This window comes from Natator depressus, chromosome 9, assembly GCF_965152275.1.
Source record: "Natator depressus isolate rNatDep1 chromosome 9, rNatDep2.hap1, whole genome shotgun sequence".
Taxonomy (NCBI): domain Eukaryota; kingdom Metazoa; phylum Chordata; order Testudines; family Cheloniidae; genus Natator; species Natator depressus.
The window spans coordinates 88,553,185-88,578,512 of record NC_134242.1 but is presented as its reverse complement, the minus strand read 5'-3'; the positions used below and the strand labels follow the sequence as shown (position 1 = coordinate 88,578,512).

Below are 25,328 nucleotides of genomic sequence, written 5' to 3'. Positions count from 1 at the left end.
ATATGCAGCAACTGTTGGAAATTTAAACTGATAATTCAAGTAGAGCTGTCCAAGAAGGGTAAGTGGGGGTTTGCAGAAGACAGGTTCTCTCACTTCTCCTCACTTATCCTGTAGCTGAACACCAGCTCTCCCCCTGAGGAGTTGAGTGCTCCTTGTTGCAAAGAGGTTACAATACAGGTGGAGAGCAACTGTCTGCTTGGTCCCTGAGTACTCCAGTCATACCTTTGCAGGTGTTTGGCAGAACCACACTAAGCATTTTTGTCCTTCAGGTTTATTGAACTCCCTATCTCAAATCACATTATTTATGTACCAAACACATTTGGTTGTTTTGGTACGTGACTAGCTTTATTTCAAAGCAAGTTGGGCAAGTATGTAATGGGCTTGGTTCATTTCCACTTCTAAAAAGGGCCTGATCATCTACAATCTCCACTGACTTTACCCTTTCAGGATTTGACCTTAAGCATACCTGAGGCACAACCCACTAGCCAGGTACTGTGTAACATGGTGTATTAGCCTTAAACTGGGCTATGATCTTGCTAACACATTTTAGGCAGCTGTCCTAAAACGACTTATACCTGTGCTTAACATTACACTCTAAGTAGTCCAGTTGACTTCAGTGTGACTACTCATGGCATGTAAAGTTAAACATATGTAAATCTTTGCGGGATAAGTACCCTAGCTATTACAATAATTATGCAGTAGAACACACCATTGTTAGGGAAGTGCTGAATAGTGGAAACTCCACCTGACTACAGTAGTGAGTGGCAAACCCTCAGCATCTGGTCCTTAATGCCCATTTTGTAACAGGAGTACAGGTATTCTAACCATTTCATGCAAGTATCTTACTGAGATTGTAAGCTCTTTGGGGACAGGGACCATCTTTTTGTTTATACAGGGCCTAGCAGATTGGGATCCTAGTATAGATAGGCACCAATGCAATACAAATAACTAATGGAATTATATAAGCAACTGTCATGCGTGCCTGATCATTAGACACCTGAAAGTTACTTTTCATAGTTTAATATATTATACATTAACATTTAAGAGATTTACATAAAATAAAAATACATTTTATTCTTTAACTTTCATAATTAAGACATTACATCTTATTTCTGAGCAACCTCAATATACAAGTTTAACCAAAAAACACCAACAATCCTTTTTTTTTAAGTTTAAAAGCAAAGTCTTAGAAAATTCTGTAGTTATTTTACAAAAGTAATGTAAATAAATATTGACCCATGAAACAAATCATGCTGAACAGTCCAAAATATGAAACTACAGGGGCTCAGGTAATGTGTGTCTGGGAAGAAAGGTAAGGAAATTAATAATAAAAAATACATGGGGGTAGGATCTAAACAATTCAATCTATAAACTACTAAGAAAAGAGTTTGCTGAAATTATGTCTAAAGTTATTTCATATCTTAATATGATGAAGTAAAACCAGTCAGATTGGCATTTTCATTTTAAAGTGCACATATTACATTTTATTCACTTTGTGTTTTATTATCTAAATTGGACATTTTAAATTCAGGATTTGCTTGTTTGTAAATGAATCTAGGTGGTGCAAGAAGCAAGTATAGAATCAGTATATTTATTTGCTTTTAAGTAGGATGACAGCATGGTGCAAAACCATCATAAAATTACACTTAAAGAAATATTTCGTTCCAGTTCTAGATAAAGTCACTTCCTTACCTGTAAGTGTGTGAATTATATAATGCAATGTGCCTAAGCCTATGTACATAAATAGCCATTTCAGGATCAGTGGGGGAAAAGTTTGCTTTTTGTGGCTGTAAATATTGCATAGAGGAAAAACACTTATGCCAGTACAGTGGAACAGAGATATTTACATGGTAAACAATTGCAATAGTTGGTCTTCATTACAACTATTTAAAAAGCGGGGGGAATACGTTTTCCAAAGTATATAGACGATATTCTCAGCAAGAAGCTGTCTTCAACCAAAAAGGTGTCATACATAACAGTACTTTGAGTAGCAACCATTTGTCATTGATTACTGTGAACCTGAAAAAGGCACTCAACATATGAACACGTTTTTAACAATAAGAATAGACTGGGGTAAAACCTGGCTTAGAAGGCTGCAGAAGTCACCACTATTGAACGATGCGGTGGGAAACACAATATAACATGAATGATAACTGCAAACATTTTTATGACTACTTTATTAGAGCAGAGGTTACAAACATGAATGATATGCTATGTAATGAAGGCAGCTACATTACATTTAGTATCTTGACATGTAATAAATAAAGCATACTAAAATGAAACCTGAAACAGTAAGTATGTTGGTCTAAATTCAGACCAGAATCTGTTCCATTTCCATCTACATCTTCATGAGGGACTTTGTCCAAGAGCAGCTGTGGCTATCTGCTAAAGAGAGAGAACTGAATAAATGTAGATACTAGGTCAAGCTTCTAGTCTGCATTTTCACATGTCTCCATGCAGCAGAGATTTATAAAAGTTAGCAACATTTTGAAAATGAAGTCTTCTCTGGAAATTATCTGTAAGCTACCTTAAACTAAGTAGCTGTCTCACTGCTTGTGCCTCCAGAAAGGCCCGTCTTAGAAATCCTGCAAGCAGTTTTCACTCTGTATTGAAGGTAATCTTTCATGCTGATGGTCAGCATGCTGAAATCATCTCCTTTCATTGTTCAACGTTTAGTGCTTTGTTTGGAATATCCTCACTCAACATCTCAGGAATGCTAAATCTAGTGGCAGTGTAATGATTTAGATCAGCCCAAGAAAATGTCAAGTTTTCTGGCTCATTCCTAGAATTTTAACGGAATGCTGAGGAACTTTCTCAGTGTAGCTGCTCGGAGAAGGTTAAAATGTACTAGGGTGTATTTTCTCAAATTTAGAAACACACTGAGCAAGTTTTCATCCCCCCCCGACAACTGAATTGCAAGGTTGCCATACCCCACCCTCTTGCCATCCCATCATATTAACAATATGACTGAGGAGGCACTCTGAATATATGGGTACTTAACAGATTTATTTCATCTATGTATAAGTGGTTTGTGCACAATCAATTCAACTGTATAATAATTACTAGATACCAGAATGCAAATGTTTTATGGCTCCCCTGGACTTAGCTGGGTGCCACTCAGAGGCTTCAACCCATTAAGCTTCAAAACTCTCAGCAGCTGGTTCACAATAGCTTTGGTCTTGTTTCATATCAATGCCAAATCCTTACAGATTCTATTTTTGGAGCTTATACTAACTTGATTGTTTCACTGTCCTACCGCTCCAGCATGCATTAAAGTAGTCTAAACAAAATAGACCATCTTAGACTGCTTATAATCACTAAAGACCTGGCCTTACAGTTCACTTCTTAGAGCCATATAAAAGGCCTTTTTGGGGGGAGAGCCGGGGTAGAAGCTTTTGTAAGCAGCTTCCAAGTCCCATTGCCATTAGCTAGCAACTAATCAGCATTCTCTTTTGGGTTCTGCTCCACAGACAGCATCAGAGCATGGATTTGTTTAAGTTAACTCAACAGGAAACAAGACATCCTCCAACATCTGCATCCATCTCTTTCCTCAGTGTTAATTTCCTCTCATCTCCTGTAGATAAGGAGAAAAAATAAGTTATTTGAAGGAGATTTTCCCAGAAAAAGATGCTGGAGTGATGCAGCCTTGTAGCTAAAGCATAATAGACTGAATCAAGATTCAAAGGGGAAAGCCAAAAGGGAGAATTATTTCATTCCTGTTGGGAGATCAGAAGGCCAATTGTATAGTGCCTCAGTCAGTTCAAACAATATTTTCACCCCCACCTGTGCTGTACGCTGTGTTCTTTCCCAGTTAATTTTTCCATAGTAATATGTCTCTAGAACTGTAATTTTAGCCACCACATTATTTTACTGATCTTCAGAATTGCACATATTCTCCTTCCAAAATGTGATGAGCTGGTGGTTGTGCACAATTTATCCCCAACAAATTTTAACAAGTGTAACAGGACAGGCATATATTTGCTATTGTGCATGTATTTGAGATAGATACACTGCCATCCAGTTTGGTGGACAAAGATACTACTATTCAGCTTTTACATCGTTCTTTGCAAATCTTTCACTGCTACGAGAAGACTGCAACTCACCCAGCTCAACAGGTGGAAACTTGATGGCAGTGATTGGGACAGTCCCAGAGGCATGGGGGGAGCAGATACTGTGGGAATGCAGGATGGCCCCTCCTCCAGAGGCTCTCATCTATTAGCCAGCCAGAGAAGGAGGGGAGCTGATTGGTCCCTCACTCTCCCCTTTTATTAATTTAAACCTTAGACCAAGTCCTTGGGAGCCTCTTCTCGCTCCACTTCAGCAGCAGAATTTCTTAGGTTCCCAGGTCCAGGATAAATAAGAATGACGGTGGCTTCTGCCACCAGGAGAAGCAGCACCTAGACAAAGGTATCATCTCCAGGCCACTTTTAACCTGGCTGCTTAGGTGCATAAAGACAGGAGCCCTGCACAGGGGTGTAACTACAGCATACTCTCTCAGCCACCCAAATGCAAGTAGGCACCCTGCAGGGCCCAGGCATGGTGCCGCGGTCCAGTCTCCCACCCCAAAGAGTGCTGCTGAACTAACAGACTGTCAAGTCCTTTAGGTGTCAGAGGAATCAGCGTCTCCTTCTAAACTACTTTCAACAGTTAGGTGAGCTTCACTGCCAGAGTGATTGTGTCAGTAACCATAATTTTGCACAGAATCCTTAAACCTGTCAAATTGAGGAGTGTCATCTTGGTTCTATTTCACTTCCCCCACCTCACCTGCCCTTTGGCGAGATCTCTGCAGCACAGAGGCATCAGTATGAATGGCATCTTTTGATGATGCTGCTGCCATCACATGAAGTGTTTTGAATTTCATCTTATGGTGGAACATTTCGCTACATTTTCTCTGTATCTTTTTTAGAGATTCCAACTGTCTCCAACTATCCATTTCAGAGAATCCATGTTCATCAGGTAAAATGTTAGGGGAGAGCTTTTTTCTCTTTTTCTTCTTTTTGTGGGTATTTATCACCTCTTCACTGGATTTCCACTCACTTTTTCGCCCTTCGTGTCTCAATTTACTACTGCACCTCTTGAATGATTTTTTAAGCTTATGTCTACACTGCTTTGTCAAGCCACCATGGGTAGAATTTGAACAGAAGCTACATTTGCTGGATTCATTTTCTGAATAATTTTGACCTACATTTTTAACACAGACAAGGAATTTTCTCTCCATCTCTCTTGGGAGGGAGCATGCTTTATTGCCATCACTGTAAACATCTTTATATCTTCTTTCTGTTCTCTTTGCCTCACTAAAATACTCAGAATCACTACTGATCTCTTCCATTAAATCCTTTAATTTGTATGCAGAGCCTGAGGGTTTATATGGTGGGGCAACTACTCTTCTGTTATTGTCTTGTTTGGATTCTTTATCATGACTAGTATTAGTGCTTCCAAAAGAAGAATTTTTAAATTCAGCATATGGTAAGTTAGCAATGTCAAGTGAATCATTCCACTGTACTTGGAACTTTTTTGTAAACCCTCCAGCATAGGCCTTGTTTTTTGACACACTCTCTGTAGGCTCAGATTTCCGAATTGTGATCTCCCATCTATAATTATCATCCCCGCTACAATTTCCCTTGTCAAGGTTTTGTACAAAACTCACTTCTGTAAAGCGTTGCCCGTATTTGTTCTTCAAGTTGATCTGAAAGCCATTCCCATTATCAGACACTATCCTCTGCCACCAAGACTTGCTAACGGTGCTTTCTGGCTCTAGGCAGACACGTGCGTAGCTTGGAGTTTGATAATAGTTTAATAAATAATGTATAAACTCATCAGTTTCATAAATCTTTTGCTTTTTGCAGTACCCTGTACCAGACACTGTTCCAGAGTGTAATGTCTTCAAAGGGGGAAAGTCCTCTCTCTCAAGGGATTCTATAACCTTGCAGTCTTGAGTAACTGTAATCTGTAAAGACCCACCGTCAGAGGAGCTGTAATCATCCCTGCCAGTTAATTTACCAGTGCTTGCTGTTGCAGTTGGATCATTTAAGATCGTTCTTACAAGATGACAAGGTGATGCAGGCAGATTAGTTGGCACCTCTTCCTCACTAAAAGAGGTGTTAACCGTTTGGAAGAACTGACTCCTAATTTTTTTCTTATCCTTCAGTTTTTTGTGTAGAAGATAATGGGATTCTCTCTGCTCTGCTCTGTCTGCATTTTGTAACTCTGTCTCAGGAAAGCAATCCTTTCTTATATCTTCAGGGTGCAGCAAGGGCTCCACTTTTTGGCCGGTCAACTGTGCAAAATCCTTTAAATAAAATCAAAGAGAAAATTACAATATGAATGTAACAGACAAAATTTGTAGCGAAACTACACCAAGCTAAATTGTGAACTAACTTACAGGCAGTGCAACCTTCTTCAAGTCAGGGCAGCTGTCCAGGTATAACAGGGCAGAATTTGACCTACTGTATCTAATGCAGGCCATGATTATATAAGATTCTGCAGCTCTTCTGTGAAAGTTGAGGGTACTCACTATGTCACAGGATTAATTAGCTAGAATATTTGCCCTTTCAATAAAAGTCATTGGCTATATTGAACTAACCTTGCTGCTTTTACCCGATTTGCATCCACTACAAAAATCATTTTATTTGCCCACTTTGACTATAGCATGGCACTAACTTTGCTAATTCTGCTAAAGTAAAGTGCTGCACTTTTGTAAATTGAATATCTTATCTAAGAATTATTAGATAAACTGCTTTAAATTACACTATTTTGTAACAGCTGCAAATATAACCAAGGGATTGAAAGGCCCTACATCTCTCTCCAAATCTTTTCTGGCTAGTTCCTCACCCTTTAAAAAAGGTTTGTTTAAGACACCCGCACCTTCTAAAGAATTTAAAATGTTCTGCTGCCAGTTAGTTTTAAAGAGCACTAACTCACACAGATTGGCTGGTGTGGCCTCTAGCTGGTGCTTGTTGATGGGGGTTCCTAAGTACCGTAAGAAATATTAAACATCAGGGGTTGAAAAAATCCACTTGTCAGTGGCCAGTAGTAAGCTTTCCCTGGCAAGTGATGTAGCCTACATTAATAATTACTGCAGTATTTAAGCTTTCATTTTAAAAAGTTTCTAGTCCATGTAGCTAAGAAGGTAATCCTTCAAATACAAATCAATACCGTGAGCAGGTAGACAAACACCTCCAGTACTGCCTCTCTTGCTCTGATTATCCCAAAGCATCAGCAGAGTGAAACTGACAAAAGGTGTGTTAGCCTTACTTTGGATATGCTGTATTCCCTGGGCAGCAGTGAAACTGACAGGATGCATGTCAATTTTACTCTGCTGTTGGGGAAGCTCTGAGCAGCAGGGCAATAACTGGAGCTATTTATGGGACAAGAGGGCCCAAAAATAGCAGAGACTATCTCACAGGATGCTGGGGCAGGATTATAATAGAAGTAGCCTTTCTTCTTTGAACATGGCAATGAGAACCTGGGAACTGATTCAATTTACCAGACACCTACTGGACAGAGACTGATCCAAAAGATGAAGCCTCAAGCAGGGACTGAATCCCAACACCTTTTCCCTTATATTCATATGTGAAGAAGGGCTAGATTGTCACTAGGGGTTTGCTATTAGGCCTTGCTAGCATTTCCCCAACTCCAAGTCATCCTTCTCATCAGCCTCTGGCCATCAGCTATCTGGTAAATTTTTCAAGCTCTACTAAACATCCTTTAAAACAGAATATTTTTTAAAAATATTCTTACTTTTACTCGGCTTAACAGCACGGTAAGCAGCCTTATAGACTCCACTCTTCTCTGAGCTAGTAGATATTTCCTCTCTTCCCATTCAGGCATATTCTCTGGCCACTGCTCTTCTTCAGCTGTTACCTTCTGCTGCTTTCTTGGGCGTTTCTCATCCCGATCTATCTGCCTGTGTTCTCTCCTCTTGAGCTTAGCCTTCCTTTTTCTTTCTCGAGCATTTTTTTCATCATCACGTCTTTTTCTAGGTAATTATTAATATGGGACAATTTAGATGACACTCATTTTACATGTTAACCCCTGGAGGGTGAAAAGTAGGATTTTAGTGTGCTAACAGCAAGTGACTCAATGCTAGGAATCTATTTGCTGTTACAATCAAGAAATCCTTGTGCCTAGGGTAGCACGTTTTAAAGTTAATGGCATACAACCAACATACATCCAATAGATGCAAAGATTGAGGACAGTTTGAGTTTCTCTTGTACTCTTAAGACTCTTCTAATGATAATCTACCCCTCACTAAAGAACACAGAGGTTGTTCATATTATAGTCTCTTCCAGGTCACAGCTAGAGAATGATTTGCCCCCTTCTCCTTCATTTTCAGTTAACACCAATAACTAAGGTTCACAAACTTTTGGACCTAATCCTGCATTCCTTATGCATGCAAAACTGTCCTAGAAGTCAATGTATAAAAACTAAATATTTTGAAGAAAAATTCAAGTAATATGGGTATTAAATTTGGTGATAGATTTAGAGATATTGCATCAGAGTTGCTAGATTTAGCATTTCGACTCTCGTTCCTACATCAATGGATATATTCATGGAATAATTTCCAGTGGCAGATAGGGTAGATGCTAAACACTCCCTATAGAAGTAGGAACTTAATACAGTGTGATAGTTCAGATACATCTGACAACACTGCCTTCAAGATAATAGCAATGAGGAGGGATCGCTTACACACTGGGACTCTCCAGCCAAGGCTGAGGCATGTGGAATCCTTCCTATGTTCTATACTGTATATTAATTTTACTTCAGGACACAGCTAGGGTGCATGACACCACTACTTTGTGGTGTTACAGCAATCATGAAATAATACTACAAACAAGATGCCAACTGGCTCCTTGGGTTTCCTCAGGTCCCTTCCAGCCCTACCTATCTAGGATTCTATGATTAAGCACATATCCAAACTGACCGTAGGCTACCCTCGCTGTTAAAACTGTTAAAATATGCTGTTTTGCTGCCCTTTCCACTACAGCACACATTATTAGTGATCTGGTGAGGACCGCTTTGAGTAATACAACTGATCTAAAATTTACCTTTAATCTTTGAGCAGTCAATACATTTCTGTAACCATATGTTCAGCCACTGAAAACATGGCCAGGAGTATGATTTGCCACCTTCCTGGGCTGATCTTGTCTCAGCTATTTACCGATCTACAGTTCCACTGCAGAAAGGACTCCTTAGGCCAGGGATCAGCAACCTTTGGCCCACGGCCTGCCAGGGTAAGCCCCTTGGTGGATGGGGCTGTTTACTGGTCACGTCCGCAGGTTCGGCCGATTGCGGCTCCCACTGGCCGCAGTTCACTGCTCCAGGCCATGGCCAGCACATCCCATGCCGCTTCCCGCAGCCCCCATTGGTCTGGAGCAGCGAACCATGGCCAGTGGGAGCCACAACCGGCTGAACCTGCGGACACGGCAAGTAAACACACCAGCCCACCAGGGGGCTTACTCTGGCAGGCCGTGAGCCAAAGGTTGCCGATCCCTGCCTTAGGTCTTCACACAGTTTAAAACAAACTTTTAAACTGAGTTTGATAGATTACTAGAGTGACTGAAAGAAAAACAAACCCTGGATCTGTAAGAGGAGAGATACAGGAGAGGGAGCAACAAGGGCACATAGTGTTTTTAATTGAGAGGGTCTGGCAGATGTCTAGACAGCTCAAGACCACTTCTCCAATCACAATCCCCTTTTTCTATACACTGTGTAGGTCTACTACTCCTCTCTTAATTCGATGAAGTGAGCTGTAGCTCATGAAAGTTTATGCTCAAATAAATTTGTTAGTCTCTAAGGTGCCACAAGTCCTCCTGTTCTTTTTTCTCTTAATCTAGTTCCCTTTATGTGACACCTACATAATTGAAGATACTGTGCTTTTTTTTTTTTTGTTACACCATATGAATTAGACAATATTCAGCTTTCATTTTAACATTATCTAACCCTTAACATTATCTAGGTTTGGGGCTATTGTATTGGGTGTTCCTCTCTTGAGATTCTGTTGGGAGCAAGACGTGGAGTAAATGTAAAGAAAGTAGAACACTCCTTCAAAACAAGTTTCTCACCTTGCAGCCTCCTCTTCCTCTTTCTTTTTTTCCCTTTTTCTTTCTTGCTCTAGCTCTTGCAGCTTTTGTCTTTCCAGCCTTCTCTTTTTGATGGCTCCTTTGCTGAAATGTTTGGTTGTATCAAAAGTCACCTGTTCCAGAAGAAACAGAATTAGAAGGCAGAATTGTTCATGAATGATGAAGAGACTAGGGCTGTCAAGCGATTTAAAAGAATTAATTGTGATTAATCGTGCAATTAAAAGAATTAATTGTGATTAATCATGCAATTAATCGCACTGTTAATAACAGAATACCATTTATTTAAATATTTTTGGGTGTTTTCTGCCTTTTCAAATATACTGATTTCAGTTACAACACAGAATACAAAGTGTACAGTGCTCACTTTATATTTGATTACAAGTATTTGCACTGTAAAAAAACAAAAAAATAGTATTTTTCAGTTCACCTAATACAAGTACTGTAGTGCAATCTCTTTATCATGAACTTGAACTTACAAATGTAGAATTATGTATTAAAAAAACTGCATTCAAAAGTAAAACAAAGTAAAATTTTAGAGTCTGCAAGTCCACTCAGTCCTACTTCTTGTTCAGTCAATCACTCAGACAAACAAGTTTGTTTACATTTGCAGGAGATAATGCTGCCCGCTTCTTGTTTACGTCATCACCTGAAAGTGAGACCAGGCATTCTCATGGCACTGTTGTAGCCGGTATCACAAGATGTTTACATTTCAGATTCGCTAAAGATTCATATGTCTCTTCATGTTTCAACCACCATTCCAGGGGACATGCGTCCATGCTGATGGGTTCTTCTCAGTGGTGCAAGTAAAATCCATGTCTTACCAGTACGGGGGGGGGGGGGAGGGGACGGGCCACCAGCTAAGGGGAGCATGTTACCTCCCTCTGTGACTCCTCCCAGCCCGGGGCCCCCATGCTCTCCCCGTCCCCTCCCCACATCCATCCCATGGTACCTGGAGTGAAGGCCGGGGGGGGGGGGGGCTCTGTCCTCCTCCTGCTGCTGCGCCAGAGACAGGGCTGGGGGGGTGGCACTGGGGGTCAGCAGTAGAGCCACCGGAGGAGCTGCTGGCGTTATGCTCCTTTCCCCGCTGCTGCCCCTCCCAGTGGGGAAAGGACCAGAGCCCCCAGCTCTCTCCTGCTGCTGTGTTTTTTGGGGTATGCTGTACTGGCTATAAATCGCTTGCCGGTATGGTGTACAGGAGCGTACCAGCCTACTTGCACTGCTGGTTCTGCTCAATAACAATCCAAAGCTCAGTGGTTTGAGCATTGGCCTGCTAAACCCAGGGTTGCGAGTTCAATCCTTGAGGGGGCCATTTAGGGATCGGGGCAAAAATCAGGGATTGGTCCTGCTTTGAGCAGGGGGTTGGACTAGATGACCTCCTGAGGTCCCTTCCAACTCTGATATTCTATGATACTGAAAAAAGCAATGCGACCGACGCATGTTCATTTTCATCATCTGAGTCAGATGCCACCAACAGAAGGTTGATTTTCTTTTTTGGTGGTTTGGGTTCTGTAGTTTCCACATCGGAGTGTTGCTCTTTTAAGACTTCTGAAAGCATGTTCCACTCCTCATCCCTCTCAGATTTTGGAAGGCACTTCAGATTCTTAAACCTTGCATCAAGTGCTGTAGCTATCTTTAGAAATCTCACATTGGTACCTTCTTTGCATTTTATCAAATCTGCAGTGAGAGCGTTCTTAAAATGAACAACATGTGCTGGGTCATCATCCGAGACTGCTATAACATGAAATATATGGCAGAATGCAGGTAAAACAGCAGGGGACTTACATTTCTCCCCCAAGGAGTTCAGTCACAAGTTTAATTAACACATTTTTTTTGAACGAGCGTCATCAGCATGGAAGCATGTCCTCTGGAACGGTGGCCAACGCATGGAGGGGCATACGACTCTTTAGCATATCTGGCATGTAAATACCTTGCAAGGCCGGCTACTGAAATGCCATGCAAACGCCTGTCCTCATTTTCTGGTGACACTGTAAATAAGAAGAGGGCAGCACTATCTTCTGTAAATGAAAACAAACTTGCTTGTTTTAGCGATTGGCTGAACAAGAAGTAGGACTGAGTGGACTTGTTGGCGCTAAAGTTTTACATTGTTTTGTTTTAGAGTGCTTATGTAACAAAAAAAAGTCAATACTTGTAAGTTGCACTTTCACGACAGAGATTGCACTGCAGTACTTGTATGAGGTGAACTGAAAAATACTATTTCTTTTTATCATTTTTACAGTGCAAATATTTGTAATCAAAAATACTATACACTTTAATTTCAATTACAACATAGAATACAATATGAAAATGTAGAAAAACATCAAAATATTTAATAAATTTCAATTGGTATTCTATTGTTTAACAGTGCGATTAAAACGGCGATTAATCGTGATTAATTTTTTTGAGTTAATCACGTGAGTTAACTGCGATTAATCAACAGCCCTAAAAAAGACCACAAACCTGTCAATCTAGTGGGTCACCTTATTTACACAAATAAAACACAAACAGCCTATACAACTTAGAAAGTCTCTAATCTATTTCTGCACAATTATATTTGAAACATGAGTGTTTCTTTCTGCCACTTTTTAGCTGAGGAGACTGGAATATGACCTGCAGAATTCACACGAATAGCTATGTCCTGTTCTCAAATGTTACTATAAGCATTACTCGCAAATGTCTCCTTACCCTGTGCCATTAGAGGCTCCTAACTGTGACAATACACCTTTGACAGCCTGTAAATGTTCAATTTTGGGGACTGGAGGCTGGGCATTTTCAGTGGAGAATTCCTGGCTGTTGCATTCCCTCTGTCTGACAGGCTGACTTATTTTAAGTGCACTGTATGAGCCACATCTTCTTGGTCAAGCATTTGCCTGACTTTAAACCATCAGTGGATTACGGGTGGCTGGTTGGTACAGCAGGGGAGGCTGTCTGTTGAGCACTGTTTAACTCAATGTGATGCTGTGGTGACATTAAAAGAAAACATCCACGCAAACAGCACTTTATCCAAGCTGGGAAACCAAGTCATTTGGAGCATGATTTCTAAAGCACTGTGTAATGACTGCTACATATTCAAGAATCAGAGATAATTTAAATGCTTTGTGCTGAGCAAAATTCTTGGAACCAGGCTTATCTCAATGACTAAATCTGACTTTTAGATGAACGCTGCTAAGCAGCTATGAGCTTTTGTGAGCATGCAGCTCTCCAATTTCCTTTCACAGCGTGACACAGGGTATGCCACAAACAAATCCATCCTCCAACATTATTCACTATATCCACCTTAATCAAAGCACAGTGCCAAGAGAAGCAAGGATACATCCTGCTAGTACAGGTTCAAAGTGACTGCGAACATTTTTTGTAAAAAGGCAGAAAGGAAGGCTATTGCTGACTCTGCTTGGGGTTTACCAATGCAGAAACCAATGTCTTCAGAACAACTCCTCCAAGTCTTGACTGCATTCCTTTCAGCTCCAGTGCTCATCTAATTGATTCATAAACTTGGTAACTTTTCACTTTTATTTTACCAGTGGAGAAAAAGGTTTCAGGAAATCAACAAGCAAATACTTTTTCCACGTCACAGTCATACTAACGGGTGAAAATCTTCACTAAAATCTGGATTGAGAGGTCAACAATACTCAACCAAGCAGCAAATCCATACAAACCAAAATCTTTATGCAAACAAACCAGAGTGAATGCTGCTTCTGAAGAGACAGCCTTGTGGCTGGCTCATCTGTGAACCTTAACTCAGTGAGAATGGACCAGCAAAAAAGTCACAACTTTATTTGCTAGGTGGGGGACTATGAGCATGAATAGCTGTGAGAGCCATCCATCTATTCCCTCTCCCAAACAGCAGCGCTCCAGGTCTAAATTCCCACCTCAAGTATCCATCATTTAAATGTTTACACTGGCTAGCAAAAAGTTCCCAATTTGTCTTTTTTTTTTTTTTTTTTTTTTTTAAGATTTCAAATAGCAGTAATGACCTTCATGGCAGTCTCAGCAGATAAGTCTTGGTTGGGCCAGGGAATTTTACACTTTTCTGCTGTACCGTTTCTGATATTTGACTACTATGGAAGTCTTTATGGTACTGTATTTGGGCAAATATAGCATTGGCAGTATCAAAAGATATAGCCAGTGATGCTTACCTTCATGTTACATGCCAGAGCTTTTCCATCATCCCCTTTAAACATCAGCTTCATTCCCCTAAGTGACTCCATAGCTTTCACAAAAGCCGTATACTCTTGGTACTGGATAAAAGCTTCAAATGTCTGTAGACCTCCAAAAAGGAAGTTATTTAAATTTCCTCCCACCATTTCTTCTCTATAAGGGTCAAGCATAGGGATATCTATGTTCTTGATCTTTCCAAAGCTTTCGAACACCACTCTTAAAACATCTTCACTTGGCTTTTCATTATTTGAGCCCTTTAGTGCAAACCATTTGCACGGCAAACCTTCAAAATAGATGCAATCAGGAATATCAGCGGTTTGCTCAGTAAGGTCTTCATTCGTAATCTCTCTTTTATTCAGGTAAGATGCCCACTCTTGTGGAGTTGGAAAGTTAGTGTGTGCCTCGGTGGCCATCACTTTCAAGTCATCTTTGAAACCATTCAGTTTTATTACCTTTCCATGCAGTTTTTCCTTAAGTGTGAGGATCAACCTTTTAGTTTCTGCCTCTCCCTCAAATCGAATGAAATCCTTAGTGCTCTTTGAAACCCTAACAGTAGTAAATTGGTCTGGACAAATCATGTTCTTCAGCTTGTCCATCACTTCCCACTTAGAGAAAGATCGGGTAGATTCTGTGTGTTCTGGAAACACCACATTGATAGTCAGTTTTGCTACTGGTTTAAGATACAGATGCTGAGAAGCACAGAGCTCCATAGCTTCAGAGTTATCATACACTACAGTGATTGTCATTGTGTCCAATACCCTTTAGAAAAATAATTAAAACCATGTTAAGCTAGAAGACATGGAGTAAAAAGGGTAAAAATATCCTCTACTGCAAAATTTAAGTGACTATCTTTGGATATAATTTCATTTAACATTCAGAGGAAATTATTAAGAAAAATTATACTGTAAATTTACACTAGTCTATAATTTAAATTATAACACAAAAATTGTGTGAATAAACATACCTAGTAAGATGTATGATCAAAAGATTCTAACTCCAGCTTTTCTATCATCAAACTAATATAAAAACAAGAGTCAACATTCTACTGCAACATGCCTGTCAGAGCCTCAAGAGAGATCAGCAAGTCAAGGCAAAACCCCTGGAATACATTCTCCCACATCAGTGTACAAACAGCACAGGAAGGAGTTAAAAACAGTAACCAAACAAAAATGAAGTTAAATACATTCCTAACAGCAATATTCTTTTCCAATTAAAATAAAAATGCAGTCATTACTTGAACTAGGTTAGATAAATTACTAAATAATAATTTGCTCTATATATTATGACCAGGTATAAATTAATCAAATCTAAGAGCAATCTGGCACAATTGCTGGATAGCCTGTTCTTAAATGGCCTTGTTTCCGATGGACAAGTTTTACCAGATTTGACTGAAATATGTTAGCAAGCACCTCGGCTAGGATTTTGCAGTCTTTATTAGGGAAGTCAGGTGATCGTTCATCCATCATTCAGGGTCCTTTTTAAGCATCAGAATCAGTGAGATAAGATGAGTTATTACACTCTGTGCTAATAAATTATCCTTCACTGCTGATTCATAAAGGTATAATAAACTGGTTATTAACTGTTCTTGTAACCTTCTGGAATTCCACCAAGATGCCATCAAGGCCGGGGTTCTGACAAGTTTGTACAGACTAGTTTGTCTTCAGTTCTTTCCTTATCTAACTGAATCTTCTCTTCTCACAAAGGGGAAAAAATAGGTTAATTTACTGCTGGTTGAACCAACCGCTAAATCAGCCTAAAACTTTTTTTTAATCTATCATTTATCTTAAAAATAAAACTGGAAATGCTAATTATATCTTTACAGCTATATATAAACATCCTGAAGCAGGAAGTGAAGAAAAGATATTGTTTCCCTAATGACATATATCACAATGCTTGTACTAACATACAAACCTTATACTGGCTAAGGAATAATACCACTGAAATGTGTGGCTGGTGAAGGACTGAGAAGAAACGTCTAAAACCTCTACCATTAAAGTAATACAATCTATTCACACAAGGGAAATCGATCTCATATTGTCTAAATGCTTGCAATTTAGCTCGTATTAATATATAAAATCATCCATGTGGATGAATCCAGAAATCAATATGAACAGCACAAAATATGTTGTCCTAATTGAATTCATGAGAGTATTCTGGAGACCGGACATTTATATGCAGATGGATTTTTATAGAATATTCCGAACTTCAAAGGAAACGTAATATTGCTAGAATCTATCTATGCCAAGAAAGAAATGCTGTTAGTCAAGCTCTAGATCTTAACCCAACCAAATTTACCAGATAAACCACACAATCTTAGCCAGTTGGGAAGATTAGGCTTGAAGCAATGCAAAAGCACCGTTTAACAACAAAACACTGCCTGGAGTGAAGAGATTGGTGTAGAAATCATTAATAAGGTGGGCTCAAGACTGGGGCCACTGTTGATAAAAAAAAATTAACCTTGGATCTCAGAATGAGGTTAATACAAACAGGAAAGGCTGGATTGGACTCTGAGGAACGATGTTTTAAGACGTCCATAAATTTAGCAAATATGAAGAAATCATACACATGTTATGACAGTGGTATTCAGTGAATGATTTTTGGATATTCACCAGATTCAATGAGAAAATTAAATTAAGTCTAGATACAGACCTACTCAGGGATCCAATAGCAATGAAGGATCTTTAAATGGGATATCCAACTTTCACTTTTAAAATTCCTTCTAACAGAAGAACTGCATGGAGTTATTCTCCAGAAATGGAACTCTACTGCAGCTGGAAATATCAAGCTGATACAGCAATCTAAAATTTGCCCATTTGGAATGGTTGTCAACATGCAAATTGAAAGTTTCCAGTACTTGGTTAGCATTATTTTTAAAACTATAAAAACAAGATAAACTCAGGATCCCTTAGAAGGAGGAGGATTCCATAGCATCATAATAAACAACACATATATAATTTGTCACCCAATCCTGAAAAACAGCTCCAGAGTAGTGGGAGAGCAGCTGCAGAGCGAGTGACTAAAGCAATGGACTGTGTGACTGCTGGACAGGATGTGGAGAAATAATTCCCTAGATGAGCTACGAGAAGGTGCCGCCAAACGATGAATAGCAAGACCCTGTAAAAATTGTCCAGGGCCTCCATTTTTCTACACAGTAGGAAGTGTTCCTTCCCCAAGGCTCCCAAAACTGTCTTCCTGCTCTGTACTGGAATTTAACAAACTCTGACTTACTTATACTTTGTATGATTTCTTCTAAAATACCAAGCTTATGTGCAGTCTTTACACACAACACATATACGTTGATCTTCTCAGGTTTTCATCAAGTATTTAAGTGGCTAGAAGCTTTCAGGGAAATCTTAGCCAACTGTCTCACTTCTGAGATTCCACAACCCACATTGCAAGGAAGGGGAAAAGAAAACAGGAAAGTAGGCAAAACCACCACCTGTGTCTCTATCCCTTACAACAAATGCCAGCACCTGATCATATAATCAGGTCCATAGGTCTTGCTGCAGTTGGAAAAAAAATTCTCAGCTATTATCTTATCAGAGATACAGCTCAAACCAAGAGAAAGATATACACAAAGAGGGGCTCAAGAAACTCAAGAGACTGTACAGTTTAAACAATATTCAAAAACCCCAAAGAGAATTGTAGCAGAGCACTTCCATGCAGGCATTATTCCTGGAATGCTTCTTTGCCTCCAGAGTGTGTATACTTTGAAGATGATGTAGACTTCAGTGCAAGAAACGGCCTAGTGAATCAGAGTACCAACAAGAAGCAGGTCTTGCGTGCTCTCTTAGAGAAGAGGTTAGCATGAGGGCCCGATCTTGCAGGTAAAAAGATCAGTATTCTCATGGAGCAGTAGCTAGAACAGAGGCTGGAGCACTGCACTGCTGTTAATGAGGAATTGTGCTAGATCAGAACCGAGCAAAGCTTTGTCAGGCAAAGCTGACTATATTGGAATTCATCTCTGAAATTAAAAATGTGTATAGTTTTGGTACATTATACAGGTAAGGCTGAATCCCATTCTTGTTAGAGAGCCAAGGTATTTATTGCGTAAACCAAAACTACTGCAAAAAGCAAACACTGTTGATGTGTTCACAGCTATATTGGTCCAGTGTTCTTTGAGATAAACTACTATTTTCTAAAAAAAACTTATTTTCTGTCGTTTTGCTACATCTTGCCTTGGCACAGAATGTAATTTTCCACAAGACTAAGGTGTGGGTGCAGCAGGCCATATAATCTAGAACAGTCCAGTGCATAACCATGTGCCATTTTCCCACAAATTGCAACATTCTGGTCAATAAAACCTCAGAAAAGTAAGGCCATGTCTACACTAGAATCTTCTGACAGTAGAGCAATGTCAATTAGAAGTGTTCCATGACATTTCTATACCAGCACAAAAGTGCTTTTGCAAGTACACCTTATTTCGTTCACTGAATTGCTATAAGCCAGCGGTTCCCAAACTTGTTCCGCCGCTTGTGCAGGGAAAGCCCCTGGCCGTGGGGCCGAGGGCGTGGGCTGAGGGACTTACTGGCCACCGCTTCCAGCAGCTCCCATTGGCCTGGAGCAGCGAACCGCGGCCACTGGGAGCCGCGATCGGCCGAACCTGCGGATGCAGCAGGTAAACAAACCGGCCTGGCCCGCCAGGGGCTTTCCCTGCACAAGCGGCGGAACAAGTTTGGGAATGGTGCTGTAAGCCATACTATCAAAAGAACTTTTTTGATGGTATTAGCTTCATTTTCACTAGGAGGGTATACTGATATAGCTATACAAGCAAAACTTTTAAGTTTAGAATAGGCCTAATTGGCCTATTTTACTGGGAGTTGAGTCCTCAGTACCTCTGTAAATCAGGTCTAATACTATTTCTTTTAGGTAGTATAGAAAAACTATATAGTTTTTGGATAATCATCCAAATATACCAATGGACAAACAAACCTGGCTCTTCCATCAGGGTCCTAACCCGCACCAATATCAACTATAAAACACTACTGCAGGAAGATAGTGTGGCCCAGAGGCTAGAACACTAGACTGAGCCTCAGATGACCGGGTTCTACTCCTAATTTTGCTGCAGGGTGGCCCTGGGTAAGGTGCTTCATCCATGGGTGGGGAATGGGGATAATGATACTTACTCAGCTTTGTAAGGTGCCTTGATGAAAAGTGCTAAGCAAGACCTGGTGGTATTATGTATGCCCTTTCTGACACTACACAAAATGAGGTTTTTATATATCTGGCTCCCACCTCTGAGTGGTCTAACCACTGAGCTATGGGATATTCTGATGCTTGTTTGGCTTAAACAGTCATTGGGCAGAGTGAAAATGAACTTGCAGTCTGGTGGTTAGGGCATCCATCTGGGAGGTGGGAGACACAAGATCCATTTCCCCTGGCCTAGCCATGCTTTCATTATTTAACCACACTGGAATAGCTTCAACAGGAGAGCCCCCACATCAGAAAATCTCACAGACCAGTGGATCAAGCATTCTTCTGAGAGGTGGGAGACCTTGTTCAAGTTCTTTCTCCCTCTCTGGTAGATAGGAGGGAATTGAACCTCAGTCTCCCATATCCTCAGTGAGTGCTCTAACTACTAGGCTCAAAGTTATAAGGTGGGTAGCAGCAGCACCACCTCCACTGAAGAGACACTGATTGGGATCTGGTTTAGTAGGAGGCCTCTGAGTACACCTACTGGATCAGGCCCTGCATGTGATTTAAGCATTTGGTCACCTATCTTCCCCTGGTTTGTGAATCACTGTGGGGTTTAGGCAGAAGACAGGAGTCTGGCTGCCTAGAGGGAGGCAGCAGAGTGGATGCCCAGAGGCAGAAACTGGGTGCCTAGGAAACTTTTACTTTGACAATTTCAGTGCTGAGTGAGTTTAGGCGCCTACAGGGTTTGGCAGGAATTTTGTGGGTCACGATGGAGCCAAAGCAGGGACTTAGGTGCGTATACCTGATACTTAAACACCTAAGTATCTTCATGGATCTTAAAGGACAAGAGGAAGAAGGCAGCTCTTGAGAGGGGGGAGAAGCTGCCTCACCCACAGGCTGCCCTTGCAACAAGGAGAGGAAGGATGCACAGCCTAGACATGTAAGCTATTACATATTTCACTGTAGCAGCACAAATTGTACCTAAAGAGCTTAATTCTTGCCCTGTACAGGGCTAGATGTGTTACATGTGCTGTCTCCTTGGTTTTAGTTTGATTTATCTCTGTATTCTGAGAGATTGAGATGTTTGAATTTCAGATTGTTGTGAGACAAGGTCATTGTGATATGTCCATTCAGGAAAGAGCCTTCTGCGCCCTTGTGAGAGATGACTGGGGAGAAAGCAATACCTATTCTGGAGCACTCCATTGAGAAAGCTGCTAAAAAGTGTAATCCTTGAAGAGGAATGGGGAAAGCCAGTCGACCACAAGTAGTGGCAAAAATAGGGTCTCAAAGATTATGACCCCAACTTTCAATGTGTTTTTTTAAGTATATACCTAAAGTGTTCCAGGTTGTTGCTGGTGCATATGGACTCCCAGGTGATGGGGTTGTTTTTAATAGTAAGTCATGTTTTTAGATATGGTTTAGATACTATGGAGATGGGTACTAAAAGAAAACTACATTTAGTAAGTGGCAGTCATGGCATACGTCAAAATAATTCCCTCCTCCAACCGCATAAGGAGTTCATCTAGGGCAGTGGAGTTGCCAGGAGCATTCATTTGATGAATCGTTTTAGAAAAGAGGTCTCGATGGTGACAGAGTTTCAAGAGACAGTGACAGTCCATACAAGTTGCTCTAAGAAAAGTTAGATAATTGTAAATTGTACCTAAAATTATTTCTATCCACGTGACTGATGAGTATTCCACTAAAGGCACTCAATGTTGGACATTTTGGGGTAAGGAAAAAATTAGGGCTCTCAATTAATCGTAGTTAACTCACAAGATTAACTCAAAAAATTAATCTTGATTAATCGCAGTTCTGATCGCACTGTTAAATGATAGAATACCAATTGACATTTATTAAATATTTTGATGTTTTTCTACATTTTCATATATGTTATATTCCGTGTTGTAATTGAAATCAGTGTATATTATTTTTATTACAAATATTTGCCCTGTAAAAATGATAAGAAATTGTATTTTTCAATTCACCTCATACAAGTACTGTAGTGCAATTTGTCTTTGTCATGAAAGTGCAACTTACAAATGTAGTTTTGTTGTTGTTACATAACTGCACTCAAAAACAAAACAATATAAATCTTCAGAGCCTACAAGTCCACTCAGTCCTACTTCTTGTTCAGCCAATCGCTAAGACAAACAAGTTTGTTTACATTTACAGGAGATAATGCTGCCCTCTTCTTATTTACAATGTCACCAGAAAGCGAGAACAGGCATTTGCATGGCATTTTAAGAACACTTTCACTGCAGATTTGACAGAACGCAAACAAGGTACCAATGTGAGATTTCTAAAGATAGCTACAGCACTGGACCCAAAGTTTAAGAATCTGAAGTGCCTTCCAAAATCTGAGAGGGATGAAGTGTGGAGCATGCTTTCAAAAGTCTTAAAAGAACAACACTCCGGTGCAGAAACTACAGAACCTGAACCACCAAAAAAGAAAATCAACCTTCTGCTGGTGGCATTTGACTCAGATAATGAAAATGAACATGTGTCAGTCCGCTCTACTTTGCATCGGTATTGAGCATAACCCTTCATCAGACTGAGTGGACTTGCAGGCTCTAAAGTTTTACATTGTTTTATTTTTGAATGCAGTTTTTTTGTGCGTAATTCTACATTTGTAAGTTCAACTTTTATGATAAAGAGATTGCAGTACAGTAGTTGTATTTGGTGGACTGAAAATACTATTTCTTTTGTTTTTTTACAGTGCAAATACTTGTAATCAAATATAAAGTGAGCACTGTACACTTTGTATTCTGTGTTGTAATTGAAATCAATATATTTGAAAATGTAGAAAACATCCACAGATATTTTTTAAAATGGTATTCTATTATTGTTTAACTGTGTGATTAATCATGCAATTAATTTTTTTAATCGCAATTAATATTTTTATCCATTAACTGGAATTGTCATAGGATAATGACAATGCCTTGATCCAACAGGACACCTGTTCAAATCCAGCTCGGGTTACCAGGGAATAGAAGTCAGACTCCCGACCGTTGGTAATATGTGAAATGAATTCAGTTGTCACAGTTAGCAGCTATAAGACAAGTGTCCACAACAAATACCATAAACAGCACCCTATAGGCAGGCTCAGCAGAGAGTCAGAGACAGAATGGGTCACGGATACTTAAGTCCCTTCTTCTCCCATAGGTGGTCCCTCCTGGTCAGGGTTGAGGCAGATTGGTGAAACAGCCAGAGCTATCATGCCAGGACATTTCACAAGCACTAAAATTCACTTAAAAAAAAAAAGATACTAGGGCAAACAAGAATAAAAAGTTACCCATAAGAATAGCATCTGATGAAGTGAGCTGTAGCTCACGAAAGCTTATGCTCAAATAAATTGGTTAGTCTCTAAGGTGCCACAAGTACTCCTTTTCTTTTTGAGAATATAGGGAGTACCTCTGCTTTCACCACTAGACAGCTACCCTCGTCTTTCAGTTTCAGAGATCATCACCAGAGCAGACACTGAGCTAGTGGTCAAAGGGCAGGGAAGGGAGATTATTTGCTAGAGTCAAACTACCACTGGAAGCCTTGTAGCAAAGGGGATCATTTTCCAGCCATTTATGGGTCTATTATTACTCCACCTGAAGTCATGGGCAGGATTCTCACTGAGTCAGTGGGAGCAGGATCCAGGCCTATATTCCTTGGAGTTTTTACCTGAAATCTTGTCTAAACAAGGGCCATTGCTGGCCCATTTCCCACCACTGCTAGCTTTGTTTTGGATGAACTGGTGCTAGCAGCCCTGGAAGGGTTTACTCGCGATGGGTGGCTTGCCATGCTGCGGATCTCACCGAGCATGCCCGCACGACATGGAGTAGAAAACGGTGTCTGCAGCCAGGGGCCTGTCCACGGGCGGGCTCCCCACCCACTTCACCTCACCTGGGTGGGAAACGTGTCCCGCTCCAGACAGCCCAAAGCGCCCCTTTGACTCAGCAGCGCCTGTCCTTAACCCTCCCCGAGTTACCCCCCTTTTCTCCCTTGCCGGCTGATGGGTGCGCCCCCCAACCACCCCCTCTTCTGCTGACAGCACCTGGCCCTGGCCCCCGTCAGCTCCCTGCCCCCAGCAGCTCCCCGCTCCCCAGCCCAGCGCTTGCCACAGTTGGCGGCCCGGCCCGGCCCCGCCCCACCGGGCCCAACCGCGCCGCGCTGGGGTGGGGCGGGAAGCGGCGGCCCGGTGCCCCCGCGCAGCGGTCGCTCTTACCCCTCAGGCCGCCGCTCCGCCTGCCCCCATCGGCCACATGCACTTCCGGGTTCGCCTCCCCTTTCTTCCCCCCCCGCCCCCCCGGGGCGGAGCCAGCCACCGAGCGGGGCCCCCGCATCCCGCCACTACCCGGGAGGAGCCGCGGGCTGCCGGCGGGGAACTGTGGGGCCCAGGGTGGTCAGAAGCAGCGGGAGCCATGGAGACCCCCCGGGCTCGGGCTCTGCACAGCCCCCGTAGCGAGGTTAGGCCACGGGGCTGTGCCCCGGGCGGAACTCTCCGGCCTGTGTTCCACCCGGGGTCACACGAGAGCAGCTCATGGCCTGTCTGGCCTCCTAATCTGGGTCTGGGCCCGGGGCCCGGTTGGGACCTTGGCCAAAGCAGGGAAGGCCCGATTCATCTCTCCAGTGATGTCAGTGGCTCTGGCCCTTTATTGCCCAGGGGTCAAATTCTGGCCTGGTTTGTGTGTCCCAGAGGGATGCAAGTTAGGGTAAAAGTTGGAGCTGTGTGCCTTGATTTCCTCCTCTCTAAAAGATCGTTCATGTTTCCTACCTCGCCCAGGCAGTGGGAGGCTAATTTCCTTTGTGTTTTTTCAAATGTGTTGAGCTCTTCAACCAGAAGGTGCTGTAGAAGTGGAAAGGAGCAGTATAATTGTTCTTATCGTTGTTAAATTGTTCAGAGGCTTACCCTACTGTAAAAATAGAAGGAAATAATTGATTTTTCAGGTCCAATCACATCCACCCATTAGTTGGTTGCTTTTCTCCTGCAATGTATATTGCAGCTAAACCCTACCCACCACCTCCTGTGTTCCTGTCCCATGCCTGCTCAGGTGATCTTACTTCATTTGTTCTTCACTCTATGAATATCAAGTATGTTTCTTATAAAGGACAAAAAATATATATATGTTCTTTTCTTCTTCTCTGCTAATCACCCTGTTAGGATAACTAGGCATTGTGAATGCTCAGTTACAGGGTTTCAATGTGAAATCAATAACCTTTTTCCTTGTGACAAAGACATTTAACCACATCCCAATCCTAAGAATACAGTGGTTTAGTCTAAACAATGTATACGCGAGAATTAATATATGCTTTAGCACACTCATTTTTAGGCACTAGTGAATGCAAATTACAGATGTACTCAGGTAAAACACGGTACCTGTACATACTCATACAGCAAGTACTATACAGTGAAACCTGCACCTCCAATAGATGCCTCCTTCTCTTAAATGAACAGTTTAAAGTATTCCCCAGATTTTCCAGTACAGTTTTGTTTATCCTTTAAAAGTCTATGAGGCAAGTAAGTTTAGTAGAGCCTTTGAATGGATGCTGAAGACTGTTTTCGCTATATTTCTTCTGCTCTTCAAAATCCAATCACTAAAATATATGATACAGATAGTTAATAGTTGCAAACATTCTTGTTTTCCTCCCATACCTAATGGGAGATGCTATTTCTCTTCTCTGTAGTCACAGGTTTCGCTATTACATGCAAGATTTTTTAGGGATATGAATTGTGCAGTGAAAAGTGAAAATAAAAGAATTATTTCCATTTTGATGTTAAAACAGGTTAAATTTCAAGGCCAGAATTTCCAAGCTTCATGTTCAGAATTTTTCCTTCATATTTTATAGTATTCCAAAAACACTGGAAGACTGGGAACTTGATAATACGTTGCAGATGTATGTTTTTTTTCCATTTAAATTAATTGGTTCAGAACCTGCTGCTTTCCTGAACACAGTGCAACAATCCAA

The 25,328-nt window shown here is 41.0% G+C and overlaps 1 protein-coding gene across 2 annotated transcripts; it reads right to left on the bottom strand.

Annotated features, from left to right (window-relative positions):
• Nucleotides 1-1,262: 1,262 nt before the first annotated feature.
• On the bottom strand, nt 1,263-23,639 carry LOC141993184 (A-kinase anchor protein 17B-like). 2 transcript variants are annotated; one of them, XM_074962572.1, is made up of 6 exons: nt 23,587-23,639; nt 14,216-14,996; nt 10,065-10,195; nt 7,741-7,978; nt 5,648-6,289; nt 1,263-3,574 (listed from the first exon to the last, which is right to left on the bottom strand). In XM_074962572.1, the coding sequence occupies exons 2-6, from the start codon at nt 14,981-14,983 to the stop codon at nt 3,557-3,559; spliced, it is 1,797 nt and encodes a 598-aa protein (XP_074818673.1). In that variant the 5' UTR covers nt 14,984-14,996; nt 23,587-23,639; the 3' UTR covers nt 1,263-3,556. The 2 variants fall into 2 exon arrangements, with proteins under 2 accessions (XP_074818673.1, XP_074818672.1); XM_074962571.1 differs by having other exon boundaries at nt 1,264-3,574; nt 4,765-6,289.
• Nucleotides 23,640-25,328: the final 1,689 nt, after the last annotated feature.